Source organism: Mugil cephalus, chromosome 11 (assembly GCF_022458985.1).
Source record: "Mugil cephalus isolate CIBA_MC_2020 chromosome 11, CIBA_Mcephalus_1.1, whole genome shotgun sequence".
In the NCBI taxonomy this organism is placed as follows: Eukaryota; Metazoa; Chordata; class Actinopteri; order Mugiliformes; family Mugilidae; genus Mugil; species Mugil cephalus.
The window spans coordinates 18616260-18642997 of NC_061780.1; the positions used below are offsets into that span (position 1 = coordinate 18616260).

The window sequence follows — 26738 nt, forward strand, 5'->3', positions numbered from 1 at the left end:
GGGAAACACTGGGACACTTGGTTTATCCTGCTGGGATCTCAGCATATGCTAACCTGCACATGATTTTGTCAAATAACATGCACCAATCAGGCGTAACATTATGACCACCTTCCAAATATTGTGTAGGTGTCCCCTCTGCCTCCAAAACTGCTGTGACTCATCAGAAAATAGGACATGGGCCACCTGTGGTGTCTCGAAACAAGATGTGGTTAGTTTCGGTGCTATGGGTTTTTTCTGCGTGCCTGTGTCAGGCTGCCTCCTGCTGTGGGTGGCTGCTGCCACCAAGGAGTGTCATTGGTGCGAAGTTTTGTGGCAGAACATTGTATTGTCAAAACGTTTCATTCAGAAATGCAGCACTAATAATCACGACGAATAATTTAGATTTTATTACAAAAAGATTTATTTTTATACAAGTGGATGTAAAATTATTAGTGACATTCATCTACAGTTTTTCCCTAAATCAGACGACAGAATGAGTGCTGGGTATAGAAACATTTACAGTATAGAAAGATCAGGGTGCATAGCAATAGAGGTGAAATCTGGCTGTTTTTTCTTTTTTTTTCTCTTTTCTTTTTTACAGTACAGTAAATTATCAAGCTTGTCCAAATGTGAGGCAAAGAGGAAAAGGTCACGTAAAAACATTTTTTGACTTTAAAAAAATCCCCTTGACAACTGCATAGACCAAATGTGATTACATACGCTACTGTCTTTTACCTCAGGTAGAGCTAGTACAAAGGGACACTTACAAATATAGCAGTTACTGTTGATAACGTATCAATACGTATTAATTGGTCTATAAGGAAACCAGGAAAAGCCAGGCACAGTGCAACACGGAACAGCCTGCGTAGAGGGTGAAGCTGCAGCTGTTTCCTTGTCAAGAAATTTTTTTTTTTTTTTTTGCTTGAACAGTACGTATTTGTTTGACCATTAAGAGTGGAGCAATCTACATACTTATTAAGTGACTGGAAATCAGAGCACTTAAACATCAAATTCGGAAAACTGCTTTTGTTAAAAAAAAAAAGACAGATTCAACTGAAAGAACTACTCTGTTCAACCCTGCAGTATCACCTCCAGTGCATTCGCATAAAACACTTTAAATTCTTCACTTTTATCAAAACACAAACCAAAATCGTTTCCGCTCGATTTTTCAAAGTTAATTCTCTCGCTCATGGCAACTGCCGCTCTTTCCCCACGCTTCGCCAAATCACATATCTACAGTGGTCGGACACGCAAAAGTGCATATTTATGAAAAGAACGTGCTACAGAAAGCTTTGCTACAAATTCCAGTGTTATTAGGGGAAAACAACACAACATCTACACCTTCACAGTAACGTTCCATGGAAACACGTACGTCCAAAGGCGAAACCAGTCCTGAGAAAATAATCTCTACAAATCAACAATGGCCCGTCTCACTCCAGTGCATCATTCATTACACGGTCTCCGGTGTTTCAAACATCCTCACGATAAAGAATAAGAAAGTACAAAATTATCTGAAGACATGGTGTAGATAAAGGTACAAGACGAAAAAAGAAAAAACAAACAGTGTGGCCCTGCCAACAATATCGTCTTCTGGATTTGGTTTATGTGTGTTCTTTTTTTTGGATGCTTGGTGGGAAGAGTCAGACAGTACAACTGTACGGCCGCCTGTAAGTGTGTTCTAGCTGTATGTCACTTTTAAACCTGGTAAGCCTATTAGCGATACCTGCGAGTATCACTGTTTGGTTCTGGTACCGTCTCATTTACCTCATCTTTGCAACCGCAAAAGCAAGCTTGGCAAAAAAAACTCTTATATCAGCAAAGCTCTGGCTACCATGCAGTAAGTGTCCATGCAGAACTGCCTACTCTCTACGCAATCAGATACTAATGTGTGTAATTGTAAGAGGGGACAAGAGACGCCTCTGTCTTGAGTCTGGACTGCCCCCTCTCTTGTCCACATTGAGACATCATCTTTTGCGGACCCTCCAGCATCCAGCTGCTGGTGACCTCTCCCGCCCCTTTTTTTCCCCTTCTGCTGATCAGATGTGACATACTGCATTGTTTTTCAGAACCCTCTATCGCTTTGCACGTTTGCTCCGCTTCGCGGACCCCGAGGTTGTGTCTGGGTCGATCGGTGCAGCATACGCGACGCGTGGTGCTCGGAGGTGGGGGGGAGTGATCATGTGGGCAACTTCTCCGCTTCGTCTAGGTTAAAAACAAAATAAAACAGAAGAGTGGTACATTTTGAGTTATATCTGTGAATATTGTTATTCTGCAGGACGGAGCGAATGCTTGAGGCAACTGGCTCACCTGACGGGGAGGGGGAGTTGTCCTCTCCTGCTGTGGCAAACTGTAGATCGGAGCCCAAAGCAGCTATGGAACTCCTAGGACGGATGCAGCGGTCCCCTGAGAAACTTCTGCGCAGCAATGCCTAAAGCCAGATATGTTGCACGTATTAGAGTCTCAGCGCTGCTTCTTAAAATGCTGCTATTAACCAGGCTACTGCAGTCATCTAGATAAATATTTCATACTGTGATACGTTAACCAAGAAGTTGAAACACTGAAACAGACAGTTTCTCTTTGAATTGAAAAAAAAAAAAAAAGAAACCATCAGGGGTGTCAAGCATATGGCCTGGGGGCCAAAATCGACCCACCAGAGGGTCTAAAGGCATAAAAGGCATTAACTGCAATGTTGCTGAAAGTGCACTTACTTTTCTTAAGAAATTTCTGGTTCAGTTCATTACATGTGAACAATTTTGTAATGTACTTTGCACTTAAAGGGGAACATTTGGAGTTATTTATTGGGTTATTATGCTATCATGATACGCCCTTTAAATCAAATAGGGCTGTTTGTGTCCCCTGAGTATGATACCCCTAACCTGAAACAACAGAACGGTAAAAGGAAAATCCAACACAGACCCTAGAGGCAAATATTTTCCACTTGGTAGCTATTAAATTAAATTCTCAAATTTCCAGTATCGATACGCTTCATGCGGGGTCTATATAAATTCTCAGATTTTCATAGCTTGCCTTGCGTGTCATGGGGCTGGTGGGGGCCGAGGCACTGCTGTAGAGACTGAGGCTTGAGTTGGACCTGCTGACAGTCAGACCCTTAGAAGTGCTTCCCGCCGGGGACAAGTACTTCTCCTTGATCTTCAGATTGGTCCGACCTTTGACTGTCAGCGACGCAGCAGGGGAGAATCCATCAATTACACATGAACAACAAATACTAAAAACATGTCACTTTTTCCAACCACTCCTCTTATAACAGTCATCCATCAGACATATAAATAATTCAGTTGTCTAGAATACAATAGAAATTGAAGATTAGTAGACTGTGTTTATGTACCATGTGTTCTGTATCTACAGTACAGAGCTGAGACCATTATATATATTAATATTATATATTTCAGCTAAATCTGTGGTTTACGCGCTTGACAACCAATAACAAATAGCAGCAATATATTGGTATCACCAAAATCTGAACTAAGGGTTTGTGCAACGTCAGTTATGTCCGTTGTATGAGTTTTCAGCTGATTTCCATACATAACATCTGTAAATCACTGCATCACATGTGCAAGAGTTGCTTTTTTAAGAATATATATTTTGGTATAGTGGCCTAATTCAAGAATTAGCCTGACCTCTGCAGGGGTCGTTCTTGACCAGGAACTCGTCGAGAGCAGTCCAGCCTCCCCCGACTCTGACCATCAACGTGCTGCGCAGGATTCGAACCATCCGCAACTGTTGGGAATCTCCAAACTGCAGCAAAAAAAAAAAAAAAGAAGATATTACTTTGTGTTTTTTTTTTTACGTGTGTCTTTTGTCTCTTCCTCCTCTGTCATCCACTCCACTAGGAGGCGCCAAGACTCATTAAGCTGAAGTATGAGAAACAGTGACATGGTATGTTATACCTTATGTATACGGTTTTGAAAAAAGTGAAAGTTATCTGTTAATATTGGAGGTGAGGCTGTCTTACACCTGCTTAGCAGTCTTTTTAACAAAGTCATAGCACAGAGGCTGGAAACAATTTAGAATTTTCTGAATCATGAATTGCAGCGACAACTTCACACTTCACATATTTTACTGGTTATCTAGTATTCTGTCTTTTCACAAGAAAAATAAAAATAAATGTCGATCACATGCTTCCTGTGTGACCGCACGCATTTAAAACGGACTCACCCTGTATCTGTTGGCACTTATTTGCTCCACTTGGAATCTCTTGGGGCAGTTGCACTGGGACACCTGGCGACTCACCTGAAGAGGCCGTAAAGGGCGACAGTGTGTCAGAATAAAAGCACCGCGTCACATTTTATTTTTGCACACGCCGTCCTCACCTCTTCATTGATCTGATCTGCATCCAGGGTTTTTCTGTAGGGGTCTCTGCTAGGATGGAGCGCGCTCACAAACTCATAGTAGTCAATGAAGCCGTCGCTGTTCATGTCGAATATGCTCGCCACTGCGTTCATCTCCAGGGAGTTGGTTGGGAATTCTATGGAGGGGGAGTGGAGAAGAGGTGATAGTTAAAACTTTCACTACCTAAAAAATTACGCAGAGATCTGGTGTGATAAACCTGTATGGACATTCTCCCATGTAACAGTTTACGTAAGTTAATTTCATTATAATCCAAACTAAGTGACACAATGTTGTCACTGCTGAAGTGATTGTTATTATTATTATTATTGGCAGGTCTTACTAGAGGCGAGGACATAATCAATGAACTCCTTCTGGCTGATGCGTCCATCCTGGTCCCTGTCAATGGTGCGAAACACGTCCAAGATCCGAGACTTCAAGTGACTGATCCACTGGATGTAACGCTTCCGCCAAATATTAAAGTCGAAGTTTGCAAATTCTTCCATCTGCGCAGAAAATCAGTGCATCAGACCTGCATTGTGATGCTGTTTATAGGGACACAATTTACTTTTGCGAAAAAAAAACAAACTCTTTCTGCTTATTTTTCACTGATTTCACTTCAAAAGTGCATTAACCTCTTTGAGCATTTGCAGGTGTTGTTCCAGGCGGGTTTGCCTCGCCGCTGCCAGGAGCCAAAGTTTCTGCCACTGACTGACCAGCTGACTGAGCTGTGGGGTCTGGGGCTCGAGGTGATCCAGGGGCACTGGTACAGCGGGCTGCAGCTTCAGAGCGCTCCTCCTCTCTGCACGGACACAGACACGAGGGGTGTTTGAATCAGCTCATTCAATTAACGTCTGCTTTATTCTTGTTCGTTCACGGTGGCTTACTTGCGAGCGGGCGTTTGCTGGGGGAAACTTGCAGTTTAGAAACCCTCTTTTGTTTGCAGGATTTGGTGGCATGTTCGACTTCTGGGAACTTTTTATTCAACTCCTCCATGAACACCTGCAGAGAGGAGAGGGGGCAGTACAGTAAAGACGTTGTAGAGTTGAAAGTGATACACGTTAAAGTTTACATATTTAAGGCGAGACGCTACAGGTGTATCACCATATAACTTCTCCAGTTGATTACTTATATAAATACAATATATTTTTATATTACAAGTTCTCTGCGACTTTAAATTGAGGAGTTATCTACTTGAATATGAATAAATTTGCACAAATTTTCAGAACAGAAATCTGAATAAAGGCTTAATTGAGATTAAAAAATCTTGTTTAATTTTGTTAACATATTATATTTTCAGGTACTTACAGAGGGAATATTGGATACCTCTTTTGATCACTCACAAATCACAAAATACTGTCAACAGTCCCGGATACAATTTTGAATAAGTTAATTCAAGTGTGAAACATGAATGATCAGCACGATGATTTCTACCTTTGTCTCCTTTTACCAAAGACTTTATTGCCGGATGAACTCAGATGAGTCTGACATCCCCTTTTCTTGCTAATTGTTAATTCTTCTCAGAGAAGACATCACAGCATTTTTAAATGTCCCTTGCAGATAAACGCACACTGGCACAATATCTGGATCAGATTGGCCTTTCTACTTTGACGATTGGTTGCCAATATAAAGGATATGACCATATTTGGACCCAACAGACTTCAGGAGGAGAAAAAGAGCTTCACAATGGTACCTCATATGCCGGGGTAGAGACAAGGCTCACAGTGGTACAAGCCAGTTTAGAGAGGTGAAGCGCAACACGGACAAAATGTGGTGAAATGAACACCTAAATGTGCATTGCGACTCCTTTTTTTGTAAACCAGTCAGAAGACATGTTAATGAAGCAAAATAGCAAAAAACTGTGCTTTTGCCTGCCGTGCCTCGCCTTAAATGTTTATCTAAGTGAATGCTGAATGTCCTAGGTAGCTCCCACTGAGGAAGAGAGGAAAATCCTACTGTGTGCTGCTCGATTAGTTCTTGGTTCTGCTCCGAGGTGTCAGGCAGAGGCTCTTGATCTCTGAGGCTGAGGGATTCCTCTGCTGAGGAGATCCAGTCCAGTAATCTCTGGACCTCCTCTCTCTCTGCCTCCAGCGCTGACAAGCTGGCCTGGATCTTCTGGCCCTGCTGATGGGCCCAGGTCTGAACCTGAAAACAGAGAAGGATCAAGAGGAAATTATACAACTCCCAAAGGGTAACACTTTTTTTTTTTTTATCAGTACAAATCAGTGTAGTTTTTTACAAAGGCTCTCACCTCTTCATAGCGGGTCTTAGTGACACTGATCCAAGACTTGAGGGTGATTATGGAGTCTGGGTGACAGGAGGCCAGGAGCTCCTCACCCAGACACTGGATGGTCTCTAAATCCACTGCCTGAGCCTGCAATGCACCCAGTGACTCCTATAGAGAGTCAGAAAAAAGATTTATTCAGTGTTTTTTTTTTCTGTTAACATGAGTTATTGTGTTGAAATGACTGGAGGTGATGCTTTTCGTGACTCACAACATACAGCAACGTGCTAATTCTGTGTTTTGTGGCGGAACAATAGAGCTGCTTAATGGTCAAAGCATGCATTCTTTCAGCTGGGTTCAACTGCCCTTGAGTCACATACTGAGTCCTTATCAGCACCAGGTTGGTCTGAAGCAGACCCTGACCCAGGAGGCAGATAGGGAGGAAGAGAATAGGTTCTCTATATAGGGAGCGACAGAGTATCATGTTATGCTGACCTCGTGTTGTTTGCGGAAGGTAAGCAAGCCTTCCTCCTCCTCGGGTATGACCCCGTATTTTAGTATCCTCTCTGCCTCGGTGAGCCGCCCCATGAAAGCGTGAACAAGGCCATCGAACTTCTCAGCCTTGGTGAAAACAAAGAGGAAGATAGAGACAACAGTAGGAGTTAAGTCGTTCCTTGTGAGTTGACCTCACAACCACAGTTTTCTGACACACGAAGGTCAGTCTTTCGCAATTTGCTGCTTGGACTTTTCCACCCATAGAAATTGAGGGAAGAGGAACCAAGGAAGTTTAGTGCTTTAATTGCTCTTAATTGACAAATACAGACATACAGCTGCTGCCTGTGCAAGACGTTTTAAATCCAATACCATCTGTGAGCAGTACCTGCTGAAGTGCAGCCTCCAGCCTGTCCTGCTTTCTGACCGAGAGCTTGCACACAGCCTCCCAGCGACCCTCCAGCTCGTCCATCTGCTGCTGCAGCCAGTGAGCGTCGGCCGTGCTGCTCCTGGTCAGATCCCTCACAGATCGCTTTAGGGTCCTAATGCATCCAGCTCGCTTACCCAGCTCCTTCTGGAAGGCCTGGAAGGGAAGAAAAATAAACACAGACAACATGCCATTTAATTCCTGATAGTGCAGGAGCAGAAAGAAACTGCTACACAGATATATAAATCAAGGCCGGTGTGCAACGTGATCACATAGAGCCTGTGAATGACAACACTCTAACAAAGACTCTGATATGAATGCACGATTGATGGCAATAAAGGCATTCATTCATTCATTCGTTCATGTGGCATGCTTGCAGAAGCTGCTAATTCCAACCTGTACTCAGTTATTAGGTCACATTAACTTGTTTTGACCTTGTGTTTGTCTATGAGATTGTTGACGATGTCTTTGTCTCCGCCGACAGGAACATCCTCGGCTAGCTGGGGCTCTGCTCTATACAGCCAGTCGTTCAGCGCCTGCAGAGCGTCCGTGAATCTTCCCGAGAACAGCAACGCTTCCTCCAGCTTATGTTGTCTAAGAGAAAGAAAAACACATAAAAATCGACTTCTAATATACATATATGTTTATTAATTCTGGAAAAAGTTTATCATGATAGTGGCATGTTCTCCATACCTCTCCATAGACTTGCCACTAATGGTGTCCCATGTGTCCTTGAGTTCAGCCAGCAGGTTCTCCACGTGCTGCCTGTCGTGGCCGGTTTGAGCTCTTTCGTGGAGGCTGCGGCCACTTTTCAGCGTGGCCTCGTACATAGGCCTCTTCGACCTCAGCAGTTTCTGGAACTCCTACTCACAAAGAGTGATCAGGGAATAAGTGAAGCTAAACTACACAGCATTTAACCAAGACGCTTTCATTGCAATGCCCACCGCACCTTCTGTTCGGTCAGCTGTTGTTTAATCTCCTCATGGGTCACCGCTATCTCTTTATGCGTGTCCAGAGTCTGTTCCGCCTCTGTCATCCACTCCACTAGGAGGCGCCAAGATTCGTTAAACTGAAATATGACAAACATCACACTTTGCGTGTAAGGATTTTGGGAAAAGTGAAAGTTCTCTGTAAATACCGGAGGTGAGGTCGGTCTTGTACCTGTTTGGCGTTCTTTTTAACTTCCTCCAGAGTCCTGCCTCTTTCTGAAGCGCGCTGCTGTAGCTTTTTGTATCGATCCTGGACGGTCATGATTAGATTATGAACGACGTCGCAGTCCTCCTTCCTGCTCAGCTCTGTCAGCCTGCAGCCTGCGCTCTCCACTGTGTGTTTTTTCTCACCGTAGCTGTTCACCTCATTCACTAGTGTCTGTGCAAAAAATATTGTATTTATTGGTCTGTGAATACATGGTAGACCAAAAAACAACAAAAACAGTTAATGCATGTAGAATAAAAATTAAAATAAATAAAAACACCTACTCTGTGATCTTGCAGTTGAGTACAAACTGTCTCCAGAACAAAGCTGGGGGCAGGAAGAAGCCCAATAGATTCCTCACATTTGCTCATCTTAGTGAGAAGTTCTTGGACACTGCTGTGAAACTCTTTGGCCAGACTCAGTCCCTCTGTAAGTTTTGCCTGCAGAAAATACATTATACACAATCCAATGATTTAAAAAATAAAAACTGATATTAACATCAAATTTAACTGAGTTAACTGAGTATAAATTACCTTCCGCTCCTGGACTTTGCTGTAAACGGACGCCCATTTCTGTTCGAGAATGCATAAGCTGTGTTCGGTGCTCGATCCCCGGACGACGTCGCTGCTCTCCAGCATCCTGTGGATGGCGTTCTTCACGTCCGTGTAGGTGTGGAGCTTTGACTCCATCTCGTTGCACAACTCCTAGGAGGGTAAAGAAAATTGTAATTAAAAAAAAAAAAAATCTTCTGTGACAATAATTCTAAAGTCTAAAATAACCCTCACCATGTGTGCACTGAGTCTTTCACTTGCAGAGTCTGGCATGCCCCACGTGGTTTTGGAGGAGGACAGTCTCAGGTCTGTGCTCTCAAGCCACTGTAGAAGATCCTGAATCTCCATTGTAACATCTTGCACCTGCAATGGTATAAAAGGTACCCAAATTCAGTTCAAAGTTCGCTACTAGTTCCATCATGAAACATTGTTTGATAACCAAAAAATGAATGATTTAAGATAATCTTTACTCATTAATTATACAGAAAATCTATTCAGTTAGTCGCCACAAGAGGGCATCACACACCAATATGAAAACAAAACAATATTGTCAATATTCTAGTCTTACCTTCATCAGTTTACATTGTACTACAAAAGTAGGATGTTTGGTATAATGTCAACAGTGTAGCACATAACATAAATAAATGTGAGATAATAATGAAAAAAAAAGAAATATATGTGTATATATGTATATCTATAATCTTCACCTGACTCAGTCTGTTTTCTAATTCCAGCTGCCTGCGTTCAGTCTCACAACGGACGAACTCCCAGCTTTCATTGAGGTCATCCAGCCGAGACTGCAGACCGTGTGGGCTGTCTCCAGACCCGACCTCCAGCAGACCCCTGCCTGCCTTGTTGAGCGACTCCACCGTGCGAACGTGGGACATGACGTCATTCCGCAGCACCTTGGATGAACGTGTGGGCATGAGAGGTTGGAGAGTTATCACAATATAAATGTCAGTTTAATTCAAATGTATTGATTGGAGGTGTTTGAGGGGGAGTGTTTTCTTATTTATTATCTTATTCGTGTCTGGCAAATAGATATAGATGCTATGGGGTAGACAGGGGTTAATATTATTACTATAATGATATATTAATGTAATCAGGCAAAGGCCTACCTTGTGTTTGGCCAGCTCTATTTCACAGGCCTGCAGGTCAATGCTGATTGGCTGACCGCCCTGCAGCTGCTCGGCAGTCCGGGAGAGCCATGTGTGCAGCTCATCCAACGTATTTTGAAACTGGCCCAGACCCAAGAGAGCACACTCCAGCTGATGCTGCAAACATAACAATTGGACAGAATGCTTTTAGGTAACACAACATTACTTAACGCAGCATTTGCAGTCGCTGCAAAAGAATACCCTTTTGTCATTCTTGATTGCAGTTGACATTGTACATAAAGTCATGATAGGGTTATGGGGCATGTTAGAATTAACATTACATCCTTGCTTCCATAGTCTCACCTGTCTGCTGACAGTCTCTGACTCCAGGCTGTCCCAACGCTGTCTGAAGTCACACAGCGGTGAGACGGAGCCTGGACGCTCTGAGCCTGGAGACAGTCGGCACACAAAGCGATGGTTCATGCTTTCTATCTCGATCTTCTTCTGGTAAAGCTCCCGCTTAAATTCCTTAAGAAACAAGTTGTATGTTAAACATTCAGTTTACTATCCATGAGTAACAGTGGCCTCAGAGCAGATTGTACTGTATGAACTCACCTTGAGGTCACATAGCTGCTCTTTGACAGATTCCAGGTCCGTTCCCACCATGAATTCCTCTGTGGACCTCAACTCAGCTGACTTCAACCACTCAAACAGACCCTATTAGCAAAGCAGTAACAGACCAGGCATGAAACAACAATCATTCTGTACATGGTGATTCTAAACAATGTCTCAGACTGTTTTCTCCATTCAACTCATTTGCATTTATAAGCGCCACACAATCTGTCACTGACTAATTCAAGTCAAGCTACAGGGAATCTGAATAAAACAGAATAAAAGTAGCTGTGTCTGGGTCTAGAGTCAGGCTACTATATACGTCCTGTTTGATATTGCTGTAGCGTATGCATGTCCATAATTTAAGGTACTGACTCTATTTCAACACATACCTGCATGGTGTCTTGATAATGCAGTGCCATCTGCAAGGACTCCTCCAGCTTTTTGTGGCTGTCGTTCCATAGTTTGCTCAAGTTGTTCCATGTACAATAGAGCTGAAAGACAGTAAAACAATTATTATGCCAGTGAACGCAACGTCATAAGTTAAAAAAGATTTATATTTAAAACTATTCCTTACTTCATCGAGGCTCCTTGTGACATCTGGTTTGTCAGTATCCCCACATGCTGACATCAGGTCCATTCCCACGACGCCAAGGGTGTCCAGGTCTCCCTGCAAACTATCTATATCCTCCCTGAGAGTCTAAAGGTTGAAAAGGTGGGAAAATGTTACTGTATGTGCTTCATATACTTGTGCATGCTTCCTTTATGAACTTCCGGACTTACCTGCATGGATTCGAGGCTCTGACGGATTGTTTCAGAGTCTGTCCGACTAGCGTTGAGATCCAGAACGGCCTGCTGAGCGTCACTGAGAGCAGTCGTGACATCGCTGACATCACTCCAGAACTTCATGGCGAGATCCAAGAGCTTCAGCAACCAGCTTTCCCTCTCCTGGGACTGATTGTGTGTCTCATCCCACAGCCGGGACAAGTTGGACACTCGCTCTTGGATAGCTGAGGACATGGAAAGGATATTGCTTAGAATATGGACTTTTATAGCAATGCTACGCTACTTGTAGCTCTATGTTTACGGGGACTGGGAAGGTGATCACCTGTGCCGATGGAGCCATCGCCAGCTGCCTGAGTGTTAGCCAGCAGTTCATCTGCCTGTGTTCTGACAGTGCTGAGGCCCAGCTCTAGCTTGGACAGCTCAGCCAGTGTTTGCTTGTTGTCCTGCAGCTGCTCCTGGATCCTTGGGGTGAGACCCTGAAGTGAGGTGGGCGACTGAACACGACTGCGCAGGCGGTCCAGACTTTCTCTGATAAGAGTCATCCTCTCATTTAACTGCAAGATCAAGAACAGACAAGCAGTTATCTACTTGCGTGGATTCAGAATATAGTGCAACTGAAGGATTAAACAAGTAGTCTTACCTGAGTGAACCGAGGCAAGGATTCCTCGAGTAGAATTGCTGTCTCTTTGACCCGCTCCCTGATGGCTCTATGCTGCTCCTCGGCCTCTGCTGCCTTGCGACAAAACTCGTCCCCCTGACTGGGGTTAAGTTCTGACAAGCGTTTGGCCAAAGAGCACACACGTGCAATCAAAGGTTTGTGTTCCGCTATAGACTCCCTCAGACCCTTGCAGATGAGAAAGTGAGAAAAATGATCAATCGTGGAGAGGAGATTCTTTTTGAAGAAAGAATTTTCTCAACTACCGAAATTGTGTTTATTTCCTACAATGGATAGAGGACTGTTGGGTTAGGGGTGTCACCTTTAGTGGCCTGACAAAACAGACCCATTAATATAATACATAAGATGAAAGTGATTGAACAGATGAGCTCATATATGTAGTGCAAATTGTCATGTATCAGGATTTTTTTCGTTGACTGGCACGAAGAGGGATGATGAAAGAAAAAGAAAGAAATTAAAAGTTGGCACTCTGATCTTGAGAGACAGTTCTACCTGTAAGAGGTCCTGCTGTTCCCTAAATGCTTCATAGCTAATTGTGCTCAAGGAGAGCTGGCCAATGAGGGTTTGAGTTTCTTCGAGCCAAGGTGAAACCTCAGCCATTCCCTCTGAGAACTGGAGAAGAAGCGACTGAGCATGCTCAAGCTGCAGGACCACGTGGGAATTCGTGGCTGAGGTGGTGTTGCATTGTTCCTGTAAGGCCTCTATTGGGGTCTGCAACGAGAACGGAGAGATGTAGTCGCAGTGTTAGCAGTATCAACAGCTTGCTGTATCAATAAAATGGTGCCATGAATCTCAGTCAAGAGCGCACCCGAAGATCCCCGCTGTCTCCGTCTTCGCTGTACGTCATCAGGATTTCAGCAATCTTCACCATCTTCTCGATGTTGAATCTGTGTTGAAGAATCTCCACTGCTAAAATCTATTTTGAGAGATGCAAACCAAACAGCTTTACGCACTGCTGTAACACAGTTTAATGTTTCTACACATTTCAAAATGAGAATTAGTCCATCAGTCGATTTTGTATTTCAATAATTTCCTTGCCTTCTGCTCATAGAGTTGTTCTGCTATCGGCTCTGGATCCAGAGTAATAGTTTTCAGCTTTTCAAGACTGAGCGCTGTGTCTTTGAACCAAGCCATCTCCTTTACCACCGCCTGTTCCAGCTGTTAAGAACACACACTTTGTTAGCATATAACAGCGATAACATTAGCATTTAAATATGGTGCTAATATTTCTGACAATTGCCTTGTCTAATTTTAGGTAGTTGCCACTGCATAATAACATTCGAAGAAAGCAGTGTAGATGTGTTTTTTTTTTTTTTGTACCGTATGAAACATGAGGGCTCTCAAGTCTCATGCATTTCAATAAGTTCACACGCTCTCATGTCACACATGATACTTCTCACGCTGAAGAATGATAAAACTCACAGCACATAGACGTTTAAAGAGATTAATATTCTATTAATAGATGAGGCGAAAACAACTTCAATCAGCGACCAATCAGAAAATATCAGCGACAAATCAGCCAATCAGAAAATATTATTTGTCGTTGCCGGGTGAAATAGGAGCGCCCTAACTACGCCTTCCACAAATGCGGAAAAAACTGGAAGACGTGGAATTTAGCTTTCATTTAGCTTTGAGTATCTTAACCATTCTGACAATTATAATGCCCACGTATTTGCACAACCAATTTAATCTAACCAACATTGTTTTGCATAGTTCAGGAAGTCACGTGCTGGAAAAAAAACAACATGTTTGGCCTTTCTGTGGGAAAAGTTTGATAAACCATGGATGTGGACACAACTTCCTGACGTAAGTGAGGATGATTTGTGAACTGGAAGACTTCCAGTAAGTAGCTGACGTAGCACATAGATCTTGATCACCAAGCTTGTCTTACATGACCCAAACTTCAAACTATTGAATTCATCTTCTTAAAACCTCTCCCAACATCAAGTGGTGTGTTCGTGTATAAAACTCCCCAAAACATCTGGTTGATCTGATTATCGTATGAGGACATTACCCTCTGTCTCTCAGCTGCACATAGTACAGCATCTCCAGCATGGGTCTGTGCTCCTGCTGCCCCCAAGAGCTCCCTCTCGATGCGGCCCAGCCACAGGTGGAGGTCTTCCTGGCTAGAGGTGCAACGACTGGAGGCCTCTAGGGCCTGCTCCAGCCTCTGCAGCACATCCAGACTGCTTAGACTCAGCACGGAGCAGCGGATTCGCAGAGCATCCATCTTCTCCTGTACCTGTTGGGCCTCCTCCTCTGTAGAATACATCAGAATTCATAAGGTAAGACTAATATAATACATTTATTCGCTTGTATATCTGGGACTGTTGGCAGTTCTCAACAAAGGAAGGGTTTAACTGACTTACTTCCAATAGGGCAATTTTGGGTTCATCATCAACCCAACTGCCAACACTATAATTAGTGGAAAAACCTACTCTACCACCTGAATAGTATAATACACAGTATTTATCAACACTCCAAAACTATTACATTTACAGTGTCTAAGAAAAACATTGACAACTGGACTTTAAGACTATCTTGAAGATGTTTTGTCTGTCCAAGTAGCTTCTTCAGCTGAGACATTTATATTTACATAAATATATTTACATTTATATTTAGTTTTTTGGGGGTATTTCAAAACCTGAGAATTGGTATTAGAACCTTTTTATCCATACTGACTAATGTGCATCAGCACTATTCAATCAACATTACCTGAAATTGCTTCCATTAGATTGTGCCCTGACTTCTGCATTTCTGCCAGTCCAGCAGTTTTTATCTGAATCTCTTCAACAACAGCCTAGAACAAAAAGATCATGTAACAAGTGTATCTATCTCCCCAAACATAATCCATCACAATCCACCTTGAATAAACATGCATTTGAATGTGCATGATATATTTCCAACCTTGGCCCGATCTGTTGCCTCTGGGAGATGTAGCATCACTCTCTCTGCATTGCGCAGTTCAGCTAGGGTTTGCTCCACAGATATTAGCCACTGCTGCAAGCTGTCTACCCCTTCCTGGAAGAGCTTGGCCATGGGCAGCACGAGCTCCAAACTCGTCCTCCTGATAAATTTTCCACAATCAGTTTGTAAGGTGTATGTCATACATTAAGCCTTGACAAAAGAACGTGTGGCATTGTCAGTTAAAGGACTGGACCTTTGCTCTGCCTCCAGCTGCAAGGCCTCCCACTTCTGTTTGAGAGCGGAGAGCTTGACCTTTGCCTGCTCCCCCTCCTCTCCTGGGTGGGCCTCCACAAGCCGAGGGCCCTCCAACATCATAGAGTCCATGCTACGCCTTCGGTCTGTCAGGAGGCGCAGCAAAAGCTGTAGAAGACACAGCACATGGTATAGCCATGTTTTGTGGAATACAATACAACAGATAGTACAGAGGAAATGTACTTTATATTTGTTGTTTATTTTCCAAGAAGAGGCATGGTTTCCATCGAGAATGAGCATTTATCAAAGACCTATTCTTGTGTTTTGCTTGCCTTTGTGTCAGTGTGGAGGAAGTCCAGTCTCATATGTCACGTTCACACTGACAAAAATCAGGCAGGTTTCAGCACATCCAAAAGGCTCACAATGGGTGTGATCTCAGCTGAAAGGTGAGAGACTTCGCTACCTTTTTCATACCCTCAGGACATGTTCACAAAGGCTTACAGAAGCTCATTGTGACTATGAACACCACCCATTCACCACTGAATAGAACAGAATTCATCCTATAAAGGAAGCAGCTGAGCATTTTCCATGGCCTCAGCAAACCTTTCTGGTAGGTAAATCAGATTTAGTCTGTCTACTATGGAAGGTCAAATAAGGTTTGTGGAACAAGAAATTGGGTGATGTTGCGGATAACAGACCTTTTGCTCTTGGAGCTGCGCTTTCACCACTTTCACCTCCGAGGACGGGGGTTTCTGATTGGCTGTGAGCTCCTCTATCTCACTGACCCATGTGAGCAAAGCCTCCAGGTTTTGGAGAAATGATTCAGAATCTGTTGACGCATCCTTGAGTGCCAAGGCAGATCTTGTTCCCTTGACAAACAATACAAAAACAGAATAAATGAAAACAGGCAACTGGTTTCAGGAGATATGAGATCATCTTAACTTTAGCAACATGATGAGAAAAGAAGTAAGGGTGAACCATACCCTCCATCTATCCACACTAGAATCTTGGTCTGAGCTCGAATGTCCATCACTTTGAAGCTGCAGAGTAAAGACAGTCCATGTGTTGTGTCAGTTTAAGAAAACTATTAATTTTTTTTTACAGAGCCACTACTATGTGTTAAAAGCAAAATATGCTTTGAAAGAAAAAGGCTAAGGTGAGAATTTTACTTTCAGATGATGCATGGAAAGACTGAAGGGGAAAGAGAGATGACATGTGTTTGAAATATGGTGTTTTTATCAACCTCAGCGAGTTCCTCTGCAACGCCATTCAGGACTCTAACAGTTCTGGTGACTATGGGGTTCCCTCCTTTTTCTCCTGTCGGATACTCTGTCACTTCCACAATTTCTGTTACAATTGTCTCTGTCACCTCCGTCACTTCAGTGACCTCACGTGATGCCATGGTCTTCCAGGACCAGGGACTTCCTTCTCTAGAGTCCCTCCTCTGAAAGCTGGCTCTCCTCTCTGCAGCGCTCTTCTCTGGGTGAGCCAGGGGGGACCTGGCAAACTCCGGGGGAACTGTCCTCCTTGTAAGTGTCCCATTTCGGGATGTTTTTATTGGAGAAGGACTACTGTGCCAGGCATTTTCCAGAGTACTTGTACTCCTGATTGTTGAGGCAGGAGAGCTTTGGAGGGGTTTATCCGAAATAGGAGTATGAGCGCCATTCTCCCTCCTATCATCGATTTTCTGTGACTCCTTGTCTTTCTCCACCTCCTTTTCCTTGCTTGTGTCCTCTCTTTCTTTATCTTTGAGAACCTCATCTCTTTTGGCCTCCCCATGTTGCTCCGGAGGTTGCCACTCTCTTGGCCTTTGGTAACACTCCTTCAGGAAGTCTTCGTCCGATCTCACATGCTTGGACTTCTGGCCCAGGCAGCTGGGCCTACTGATGAGGTTGCCCATAATCCTTCAGCCCAAAGGCTAGAGAGGTAATAGGTGAGGTAAGGCCCCTGGGCCATGCATGCAGAAGATCCCTCGGCTACCTAAAATAAAACAAGGAGTCTCCGGGTCATCATGCAGTGAACAAAAGCTCATTTTGTAAATCAGCAAAATTAGAAACATTCAGAAAACTACAAAAATAGATAAGAACAGATAAATAAAGTAGCCTCTCACATTTCGTATTTTGCTAAATATCTGTGCCAACATTGCCCTGGCGCTGGAGAACCAGTGGGAACTACAGCAGAGATACTTGGCCAGGATATTCCCAGTCCTTTTGTCTGTCTTTCGACCACATGCACACATGCTCCCCTCAATCTCACATCGCCATCTGAAATATTCTGGGTTTAGAAATCTATGTGACAGGCTTGTCGAAGATCCCACTGTTGAGTCTGGCACAGAAAAGCCAGTGGCATCCAGCCAGCATTTGCTGTAACTCAGCCCTGACCTGGGAAACCCGCTAAGGATCTGATCAAATATGACAGCCATAAAAACGCAGACATTGCCTGATTTCTCTGAGGCATCCACAAGGGGAGGGGGGTAGGAATTCTGAGTGACATGGGGGAAAACGGGGGATTGTCAGGAAAACAACCTAATGCAACGTTATAGTATGCATTATTAAAATCTATGCACTTTTACACCAAAAAAAAAAGGAAAAAAAAGACAGAAACCCTTCTGTATAGTAATAGTAATAGACAGTTGTCTGTCTCATACTATTACATTACTACAATACTACACATTTTTGAATCCAACAATGATCCGGTCAACATATTATTTGACCAAAAATAGTATATTAATAAAAAAACACTGATTTGCCATGACAGTTTCAAACAGTGTCAGACTGTCTGCATCCCCTCAGCTCGCTTGCATCATTGTTTTGACAGAAGGGTTAAAGGTGAATGTAATTATCTTGGTCTGGAGGAACTGAGGTGAGCCCATCAGTAGATCACAGGGAGGGCTCCTGTTGAGGCCAGGCCCTCCTTGTGCATTAGGATAGGCAGGGTTGGATTGGTTCATCCATAATTATACAGGTCACTTCAGGCCACGCTTGGTGGCTAAAGATCTGCAGGGGGCCAATATGGGTCAGGGCAGGGGAAACTGGGGATGTTGACTCCTTAAACTACTGAGGATTTTTTCTGGCTTGAGCACGCAGAAGACATATCGTGCTGCAGGCAGACAAAATTGTGCTGAATATGCAGCTTCCTTATCTTTTCAGAGGTTAGACGAAGAAAATCTGAACTCTGGGAGAACCAGTGGAAAATCTACCGTCGAAGACTCCTCGCAAATTTGGATCTAATCTCGTTTGAGTGTGTACATATGAAACAAAATGTAATTATAATACTGCATATGGTGTTACTTAACTAAATGAAAATCTAAATATGACCTACTTGGACATGATCCCTTCATGTGCATTAGCCTAGTAATTACGCCCAACATGCATGTCTCTGCTGAGCAGATGATGCAGTCATGGGATCCACAGGGGAGTACACAGTCTGATCAGAGAGTGGTGCCCAGACAAAGCTCTGGTCTCAAGATCAATGATTACTCAGTTAGCTCAGATCACTACCCAGCGGTCTCTCGAGGCGGGCCGAGAGTGTCTGTGGCCGTGTCCACATGGGTTAACAATTCAAGATAGAGGGTGTGCCGTCTGGTTACTGCGCCCCATGTGTGGTCATTTGCTAAATTACATGGTTGCTTTTACAGTGATCTCACAGCTCAGTGTGCGAGGATTTACTCCATAGTTTCATCACATGTTACAAAACCCATACGCTATGTAAAATAAATGGATTTGTGCATTTTCTTCTTTGTTTTGTCGACTTAGAGGACGCTATGATAAGAAGGGAAATAAATCATTTTATGGCCTTTTTTCACGGTAAGCATATACAGTTATGATGACCTACATTATTCTGTATCGAAACACGGAATCCTTTTCAATATGCCTGGAGCCATTATTTGATACACACCTCCTGCTTTCTAGCACAATGATACTCGAAAGCGAACCATAGAACCACTCCACGATTTAACTCATGTTGCAGATGACCTAACCATCCCATCACTTAACCTATTTTCAAATGGCCCTTTATTCAGACCTGCCCTTCCTCTGCTCTCAACTGTGATTTATGATACATGACCGCAGTCCATTTCCTGATGAATTTGATTATGACCACAGCGAAGGGTCTTTCACCCAGTATGAACACAATGGCAAAAGACATGTAAAGTTTAAAATATAAACATTAGCATCTGGGAGAAAGCACATATTTCTCTGTAAATACTTTGAATATTTCATGTCCAAATCTTTTTCAGAGATCTTTCTCTATTCACATGGTTCAAGAAGCTCTAAATGGGTGGATTTGTAATTAGTAGCTGGGCAATAATCATCAATCACAACAGTTGAGCTCCTTAATGTTGCCACTGCTGTGTATGTTCTCGGTGAAGGTCCTGAAGTAGCAATCATCGTAGTGGTCCCTAATCAAGGATGGCAGCTGCTCATTCACCCATGAGACTCATAACATCTTAGGGTGGATATTCTACAAGGTCACACACGCCGTCCCCTAAATTTGCAACACATGAGCTCAAACGTCAGCAAAGTTTCGTTAAAATTTTTAGCCACTTACAAGAGCCATGTTTGAGACAGTTTACAAAGAACAAACTCATTACAATATACTCACATTAGAAGGATCCATTCACTCTGGAAATTTTCATTGCCAGCAGCCAGTATTTAGTTATAGTTGGAATAAATAGAAATATAAATCCCTCAGTCAGAGCTCATTCACTATCACATGGCTCCCTGGATTATCACTGACCAGCAAACATCAGAAAAAAAAAAAAAAAAGACCCAAACCCAAACTCCCTCTAGGCCAATCCTGAGCTAGTGGCAGTTTTGGCGGTTTGAAGCTTGTGTGAACTAGACTTACCCTGAAGGAGAGTTGAGCAGAACAGCATGAGTAAAGGAATCCGGCTAGTCCTTAATCACCATTCAAAAAGGGGAGAGAGGGAGAGAGAAAAAAAATCCCAGCTTTGTTTGAGCATCCTTTGAACGGCCTCCCAACTCCAACATCCCAAACTGAAGCCTCCTAACACAAACATGCATGCTACCTCCAGCGCACACTCAATCAAGTCCACTCATTCACACATGCTCGCATACAAACACACTTTCTAAACACACTCACACATGCCCTGATAACTCATGCTTTTCCGTTGCCCACAGTCACAGGCAAACAATGTCCTCCTCTCCCCTCACAGTGCACCCTTCCCCTCCCCTCCCCTCACTTCACTTCTCCTCCCACCAGCCCTGCTCCTCTCCCTTTCTTCTTTGTTGTGGGAGCTGCGATAGAGGAATTCTTTCCTTGTTAACGCCGCCGATGGGATAGTGCGCCCAGATGGAGACAATGTATTCCAACGGCTCAGTTGAACTCCCACAGTTCCCAGCCAAGAGCAGTTTTCGCATGGAGGTCAGGTTGTGCCAGTTCCTCACAACGACGCGGCGGTGGCATTCTCACTAGCTCAGGTTGCTCCCGTACCAGGCAGCTCGGCGGCAAAGTGCCCCCTTTACCTTCCTCGGGCTTTTTTCTCCCACTCTCTCCCCCTTCTCATCCGACAAAGCCCCTCCTCTGGGTCTGACTGTGGCTCAGAAACTCCATGCTGCTTTTGCTTGAAAAATGGGGTGGGGGGCAAAAAAAAAAAAGAGGAGAGTTTTCTAAAGACCCCTGGGCCGCCCTCGAAACATTCACATGTTAAGTGACAGCTGCCTCAGCCCTTTTCCTCGCTCGATGGCGAGGGAGAGAAGTGCACGCTACAAAAGGAGGAACCCACACCCACCCTGCTATCCACCCATTACACATTCACCCCCAACCCCCTTGCAGTCCCCGATTCCCCATTCAGAGCCAGTGCAGCAGTCTCCAAAGCAGCAACAAAGAGGACTAATTACTGTAAAACATCTCAGATTACTTTTCAACTCACTTCCAGTCATTGCAACTCAAGACCATAAACAAAGGGGCTGGAAGCAAACACAAAATAGAGAGCAATGGGAAGATAATGCTGTCTTTTCTATGCTTCTGGCATGGAAAAGCAAAGGAAGGACCCCTATAGTGAAATTCGATCATGTCCCATTTAAAAAAGTCACAATATTTGCCTTAGAAATGCAACACACCAATCACACATAAAGCTGCTTTGCTTTCTAAGGTTTGAACTGTGTGAACTTTCTCCCTTTAATACATTTCAGTGATGGGAGTTCGACTAGAAGTAACACTAGAACGGTCTCTCTGGAAATGTTGTTTGCAGGTGCACTATAAACCAATAGAGGCGCGCACACAGGTGCCCATTGACAGCTCAAATCCCAGTTCAAATCCTGCTCTCTTACTTTCTTTGCCCTCTGTCTTTGTCCAGCCAACCAAATAATCAACCAATCGACTGATCCAACAAATCCCCGCACGCAGTACACACCCACACAATCTCCGCTGTCTGTCTCGCCAGCAAACATAGGCATGAGTGCTAATATCTGACACCCAGCCTCCTCCCTAATCCGCAAGTACCTTCATGCGAGTCCCACCATAGGGATTTTCAGTCGACAACTACATGGGAGCATTTTTTAGGCCATTCAGATTGGATTTAAATTCAATATCTGTGATAATAATAATTCAAAAAAAAAAAAAATGTTTTTTTCTGCATTTATATGCCCAGCCAACATAACCAGAAATGACAAGTGGTAGCAGAGATGTTCTTTTCACCTTGCATTTCACCGTGCGGGTATATCACCTCTTAAAGTGTCATGAAATCAATACCACTTGCTTTAGTGTAAAGTGCCTACTGTGTTACATGTGAGTGGAGATGTGTTAAACCTGTCAATGCTAACGTAGTTTATTCCACATGTGATATGTGCAGAGTTTTTAGTCAGACTTAACATAGACTTACAAGTTGTCTATGATCTACAAGAGCTTTGTGTAGGATGAAACACTGTAGGGATTTTTTAAATTACCCTTTATATGGTATTCCTGTACACAGTATATGTTGCAGGGACAAGATGCTATATCTGTTGATACTTCATTTTTACCCAATCAGGCCCAAAGTGATTATTAATATTTGTACCTGATGACCTGGGGTTTAAAGTTAAAATCAGAGCACTGTTGAATGTAATTAAGATTTATATCTTGTATATGCTACAAAAAAGTATTTTATTATTAATTTAGTTCAAATTGTATGCCAATCCATGCAACCAGAGCAGAATTGAAAATCCCATTGCTATCTGTATTTATTGCATTTCTAAACATTAAATAATGAAACACAGCAGATGGATGCGATGGGGCTCAGCTAATATTATTAGCAGTTCTCTGATGCTTAACTAACCATTGACACAGCTGCTGAAATCTAAAGGATGAAAGCTGACTGGACTTAGACAGGCTTTGCCGTAACCCCTCTTTGTCACCGCTAACCTAGCTATAACCTTGAATTAAAAACGGTTCCTAGTGTAGTTCTAGACTTGTAAAACCCCCTTTCAGTTTATTGTCTCGTGGTCATCAGCATTGACTTCTTCTCTATTAGTGACCCCTTAAAACTCTGGTGGTGGCTGTTAAATCTTCCTTGAAGCTGCTTCAGGTTTTCAGGGCAGCTCTGCCGCCCCTACATCACTGCCCCATTTGCGACCCCTGCCACCGTACTGCCTTCACTCATGCAAATGGTGCTTAAAAAAAAAAAAAAAAACCCAAAGCAGACAACTGAAAATGCCTGTCACTGAGGCCGGTGAGTGAATTGAATAGAATGACCCCTGTGGGGTCAAGTTATTTAACCCCTGAGTACTTCAATGCTGATGCAAGTGTTCCCAGCCTGTAATTGTACCGCAAAATACATCCTGTATCTCACAATCTTGTATGTGCACAGCAGCACCAAACATCATGGAAACCCCGCCTTGTAAACCTTCAGCTGGCTAGCTCAGCCAGTTTAGCTGTAAAAGACGAGTAAATTGCTGATAGCTGTTGCTTCGGGTCATTTGGAGAGCTCATGTCTTTAGCTGTTTAATGAGAAAGTTAGGCCCACCTTCCCAGCCTCCCTTTTATTTATCTGAAAGAGGCTGGCAGCGATGAGGCGCCGCTTTGCCAGGAAGACATTGTTGTAAAAACCACGACACCTGATCCCTGCTTTCAACACCCCTCCCCCCCAAGCACTCTCTGTACTAATTAAATGCATTGTCAAAAATCTCTGCTATGCATTTCCAGTAGGTTCATAGTGCATAGTTCTCAAAAAGAGAGCTGATGTAATTGAAGAGCACCGGACACACTGAGCTATGCAGTGATGCAATAAGCTGCCGTTTTTTTAACCGGCATGCGGTAATGGAGTGGACACAGGGTTGAAAATGGAATAAGGCGAGCTTCCAAATTAATGTGATTCAAAATTAGTGTCCAGTGGGATCCTGAATTTGATCACAGGTCCCATGTGCCAAGGGACCAGAGAGAAAGAGAAAAAAAGATTAATTTTACTGGCCTGTTTTCCCCCCTCCTCCGCTATTTCACCCTCTCTGCTGCCTTCAAATTGAATAAAACCTCTGTGGCTCCTCTACAGAACATGGTAATTAGCCCTCTTCACGAGAAATGGAAAAAAAGAGGGGGTCCCTTTTAAGGGTCAGACCAGAAGCACCATTCAGCGTGCACACTGTCATTTATCACCAAAAGAGGTTGCTTCCAAGAAAACTGGATGAAAGGCTGATGGGTTTCCCCACTGGGTTGCTCAGGCCCTGCTGGGCTGCCTGGACACTGGAAATCACAGTCATGGGTGGGGTGAGAGGAGGATTTAGCCACTTGGGCATAGAGGAGTTCAGTCACATCATCAACTCCGCATTGGATTCAATTGCTCCCTGGAAGAGAGGATTTACAGCCGTAAGTCCACATTTTCTGCTGGGAGCGGGAAAGCGTGGACAATAAAAGGAGAGGCCCCACTTCGCCACTAACCCTGATAAAGTGTGTGAATAAAAAAAAAAATCTGGGAGGGATTACCTAAAGGGCTATAGGTTGAAAATCAATTTGTCACAGTAAGCAAGCCGAAAACAACAACACTCTTTTTGGATATCGAGGATTTAACCCCAACTTGAGTCCGGATAAACACGTTTACTTTGCCGGCATCCGAGCGTCATTTATTATTCATCTCAGTCTTGTAAGTGATTCGTAGCAATGAAAACAAGCCTCGTTTCCGCAAAGGTTATGACAGCGGGGTTAGGGTTAGATGCTGTTTGCTGGCTGTCAAGAGACAGAGAGGAGGGGATAATAGGCTGTGATCTCTCACCCCTCTTCCTTGGCCTGTTTGATAGTTGTGCGCGAGTCTTATACTGGATGCGGCATCTGCCACAGGCTCGGAGAAACCAGAGACCTTTAAAACACAGAGAGCCTTTATCCAGAACAAGCTATCAGCAGGGTGGGGTGGTGGGGAGGGAGGGGGTTGGACAAAGAGAGAAGAGCTTTTGACCTTAACCTGACTGTCAAAGTGAAGGGATGTCACTCTGACTTCCCACGGACAAAATGTTCTGTTGCGGTGCGATATACAACACTCCTGTGTATGGGGACTTAACATACACACAATATTTCTTAAACCTGATTTAAAGAATTCTGACTACAACATTCGACATATGTGTTTACATTATTCACATAGCAAAGCTGTTGATATGCCCAGAGTGGTTCTGATTGCTGCGGATCATCATATCTGCTAGAGACATTACAGAAGATTATTTTCATCCCCTCTATATTGAGAGTAGGTCGACTGATATGCCTATCAGCCACAACATTAAAACCACTGGCAGGAGAAGTAAATACCATTCACCATCTTGTGACAATGCAATGTTGTGTTGGAAAAAGTTTGGCCCAGGCATTCGTGTGGATGTTACTTAGACATGAACCAGCCACCTAGAGCAGACCAGGCACCCCCACCTTATAACAATGTCACTCCTTGATGTCAGCAGCGATCCCCAGCAGGATGCACACAGGCACTAACCTCCGGGTATGAGCGATGAAGCCCATGCGGAAGTGAAAAAAATGCAGTGTATCGAGTGACCGCTTGAGGCTTCCCATAGATCGACATGTTAAAAAGCCCAACTTTACAAATGTTCAGAGCTTGGTACAAAAAAAAACGAACAAAACGGTTTTAGTCTCAATGGTTTCCGGTAGCGGAGAGTGTTGGGTGGGCAGATCTCAATATTCACGCTGCTGAATGAATGCAGAAGATTTTTCCACTCCAACATTTCTCCACTGTGAGATGACCTCATATTATCAGTAGGTACAAGATCCATCATTATCCGCGTGTTCATTTTTTACATAAATGTTGGTTGTAATAGGCCATTGAGGCAAATGATGTTTTAGCTCTGCTACTACATCACGTTTATTAATATATTACTACTACAGCTGTCATTCATGCTCAGATTTCCCTGGTCCTTAATATATGGATTCACAAATTGCATGGCATTTACATTTAAATTCTCATTACATTCATGCGTGATGACACCCAAATTTGAGGCCCCCTATGCATCCCAGTGTTCATGGGAAAACAGTCGGGAAAACAGGGAAATCAGTCGGTGCTTGCCTTGTGTTAAGGAGCAGGTGTGTGTGACTCTCCCGTGTGTCGTAGGAGGGTCTGTATGTCGAGGGATGTCCTCATTCATGCAGCTAACTAACGAGTCCCTCAGGCCCTGACTGGAACCAGCAGTGGAGCAGACTAACAGCATTACCATGACAAAGGTCTGAGGTCGGATGCAGTACGATAAAGGCACGGCACAGATAAAAAGGACACCCCCTTATTTCACACACTCTCACCGGGGGTCAGGCTAAAGCTCTGCAAAGCATTTGAGCTTTCGTGATAAAACATGCCTGAGCATCTAACATGACGGTCTCCGGGGAAACAGTGGCTCAAAATGTGACATGGAAAAAGAATTAAGAAGATCTGGTGAAAAAAGTGTCTGACAAAACCTTGCCGCTAAGACAGTGAACACTAAAGGTCACCCAGGTCAGACTATATTTCGTTTTTTTTTCACCCTTTTCATCAGCTGTTGGGCCTGACATGTCATAGAACACATTCATCTTAATGGACCATAGAAACTAAATCAGAAAGATCTTGATTCGTAAATGATTCATAGCTCATTAAAGAAGATGCAGTCACCCTTCACTAAGTATATTCACCAAAGTTATTACCACTCTGCCATTTCTGAATTACGGAGTCGTATCATTATAATGTCCTGTGCGGCAATGGCGTTCATTTGCTGCACAAACGATCAGCCCCAGTAAAGATGCT

The 26738-nt window shown here is 43.6% G+C and overlaps 1 protein-coding gene across 3 annotated transcripts in view; it reads right to left on the reverse strand.

Moving 5' to 3' along the window:
- Nucleotides 1-382: 382 nt before the first annotated feature.
- macf1b (microtubule actin crosslinking factor 1b) overlaps nt 383-26738 on the reverse strand; it is a 29454-nt gene continuing 3098 nt past the window's right edge. Inside the window, exons 1-40 of one of the 3 annotated variants that reach the window (XM_047598082.1) lie at nt 20393-21175; nt 16788-17524; nt 16528-16584; nt 16243-16413; nt 15546-15712; nt 15293-15452; nt 15101-15185; nt 14400-14644; nt 13424-13543; nt 13194-13301; nt 12878-13096; nt 12350-12553; nt 12032-12263; nt 11707-11933; nt 11501-11623; nt 11316-11417; nt 10927-11028; nt 10675-10839; nt 10333-10488; nt 9922-10119; nt 9449-9577; nt 9197-9367; nt 8948-9103; nt 8631-8837; nt 8419-8538; nt 8163-8332; nt 7904-8063; nt 7431-7625; nt 7046-7171; nt 6578-6721; nt 6283-6471; nt 5214-5328; nt 4962-5128; nt 4670-4832; nt 4311-4465; nt 4156-4230; nt 3618-3735; nt 3007-3152; nt 2287-2407; nt 383-2181 (exon numbers count right to left, since the gene is read on the reverse strand). In XM_047598082.1, coding sequence (XP_047454038.1) covers nt 2156-2181; nt 2287-2407; nt 3007-3152; nt 3618-3735; nt 4156-4230; nt 4311-4465; nt 4670-4832; nt 4962-5128; nt 5214-5328; nt 6283-6471; nt 6578-6721; nt 7046-7171; nt 7431-7625; nt 7904-8063; nt 8163-8332; nt 8419-8538; nt 8631-8837; nt 8948-9103; nt 9197-9367; nt 9449-9577; nt 9922-10119; nt 10333-10488; nt 10675-10839; nt 10927-11028; nt 11316-11417; nt 11501-11623; nt 11707-11933; nt 12032-12263; nt 12350-12553; nt 12878-13096; nt 13194-13301; nt 13424-13543; nt 14400-14644; nt 15101-15185; nt 15293-15452; nt 15546-15712; nt 16243-16413; nt 16528-16584; nt 16788-17444 — 6351 coding nt within the window. In that variant the 5' untranslated portion in view covers nt 17445-17524; nt 20393-21175 and the 3' untranslated portion in view covers nt 383-2155. Of the gene's footprint in view, nt 2182-2286; nt 2408-3006; nt 3153-3617; nt 3736-4155; nt 4231-4310; nt 4466-4669; nt 4833-4961; nt 5129-5213; nt 5329-6282; nt 6472-6577; nt 6722-7045; nt 7172-7430; nt 7626-7903; nt 8064-8162; nt 8333-8418; nt 8539-8630; nt 8838-8947; nt 9104-9196; nt 9368-9448; nt 9578-9921; nt 10120-10332; nt 10489-10674; nt 10840-10926; nt 11029-11315; nt 11418-11500; nt 11624-11706; nt 11934-12031; nt 12264-12349; nt 12554-12877; nt 13097-13193; nt 13302-13423; nt 13544-14399; nt 14645-15100; nt 15186-15292; nt 15453-15545; nt 15713-16242; nt 16414-16527; nt 16585-16787; nt 17525-20146; nt 20308-20392; nt 21176-26738 lie in introns of those variants that run through there. The other 2 variants (XM_047598083.1, XM_047598084.1) reach the window with 2 other exon arrangements.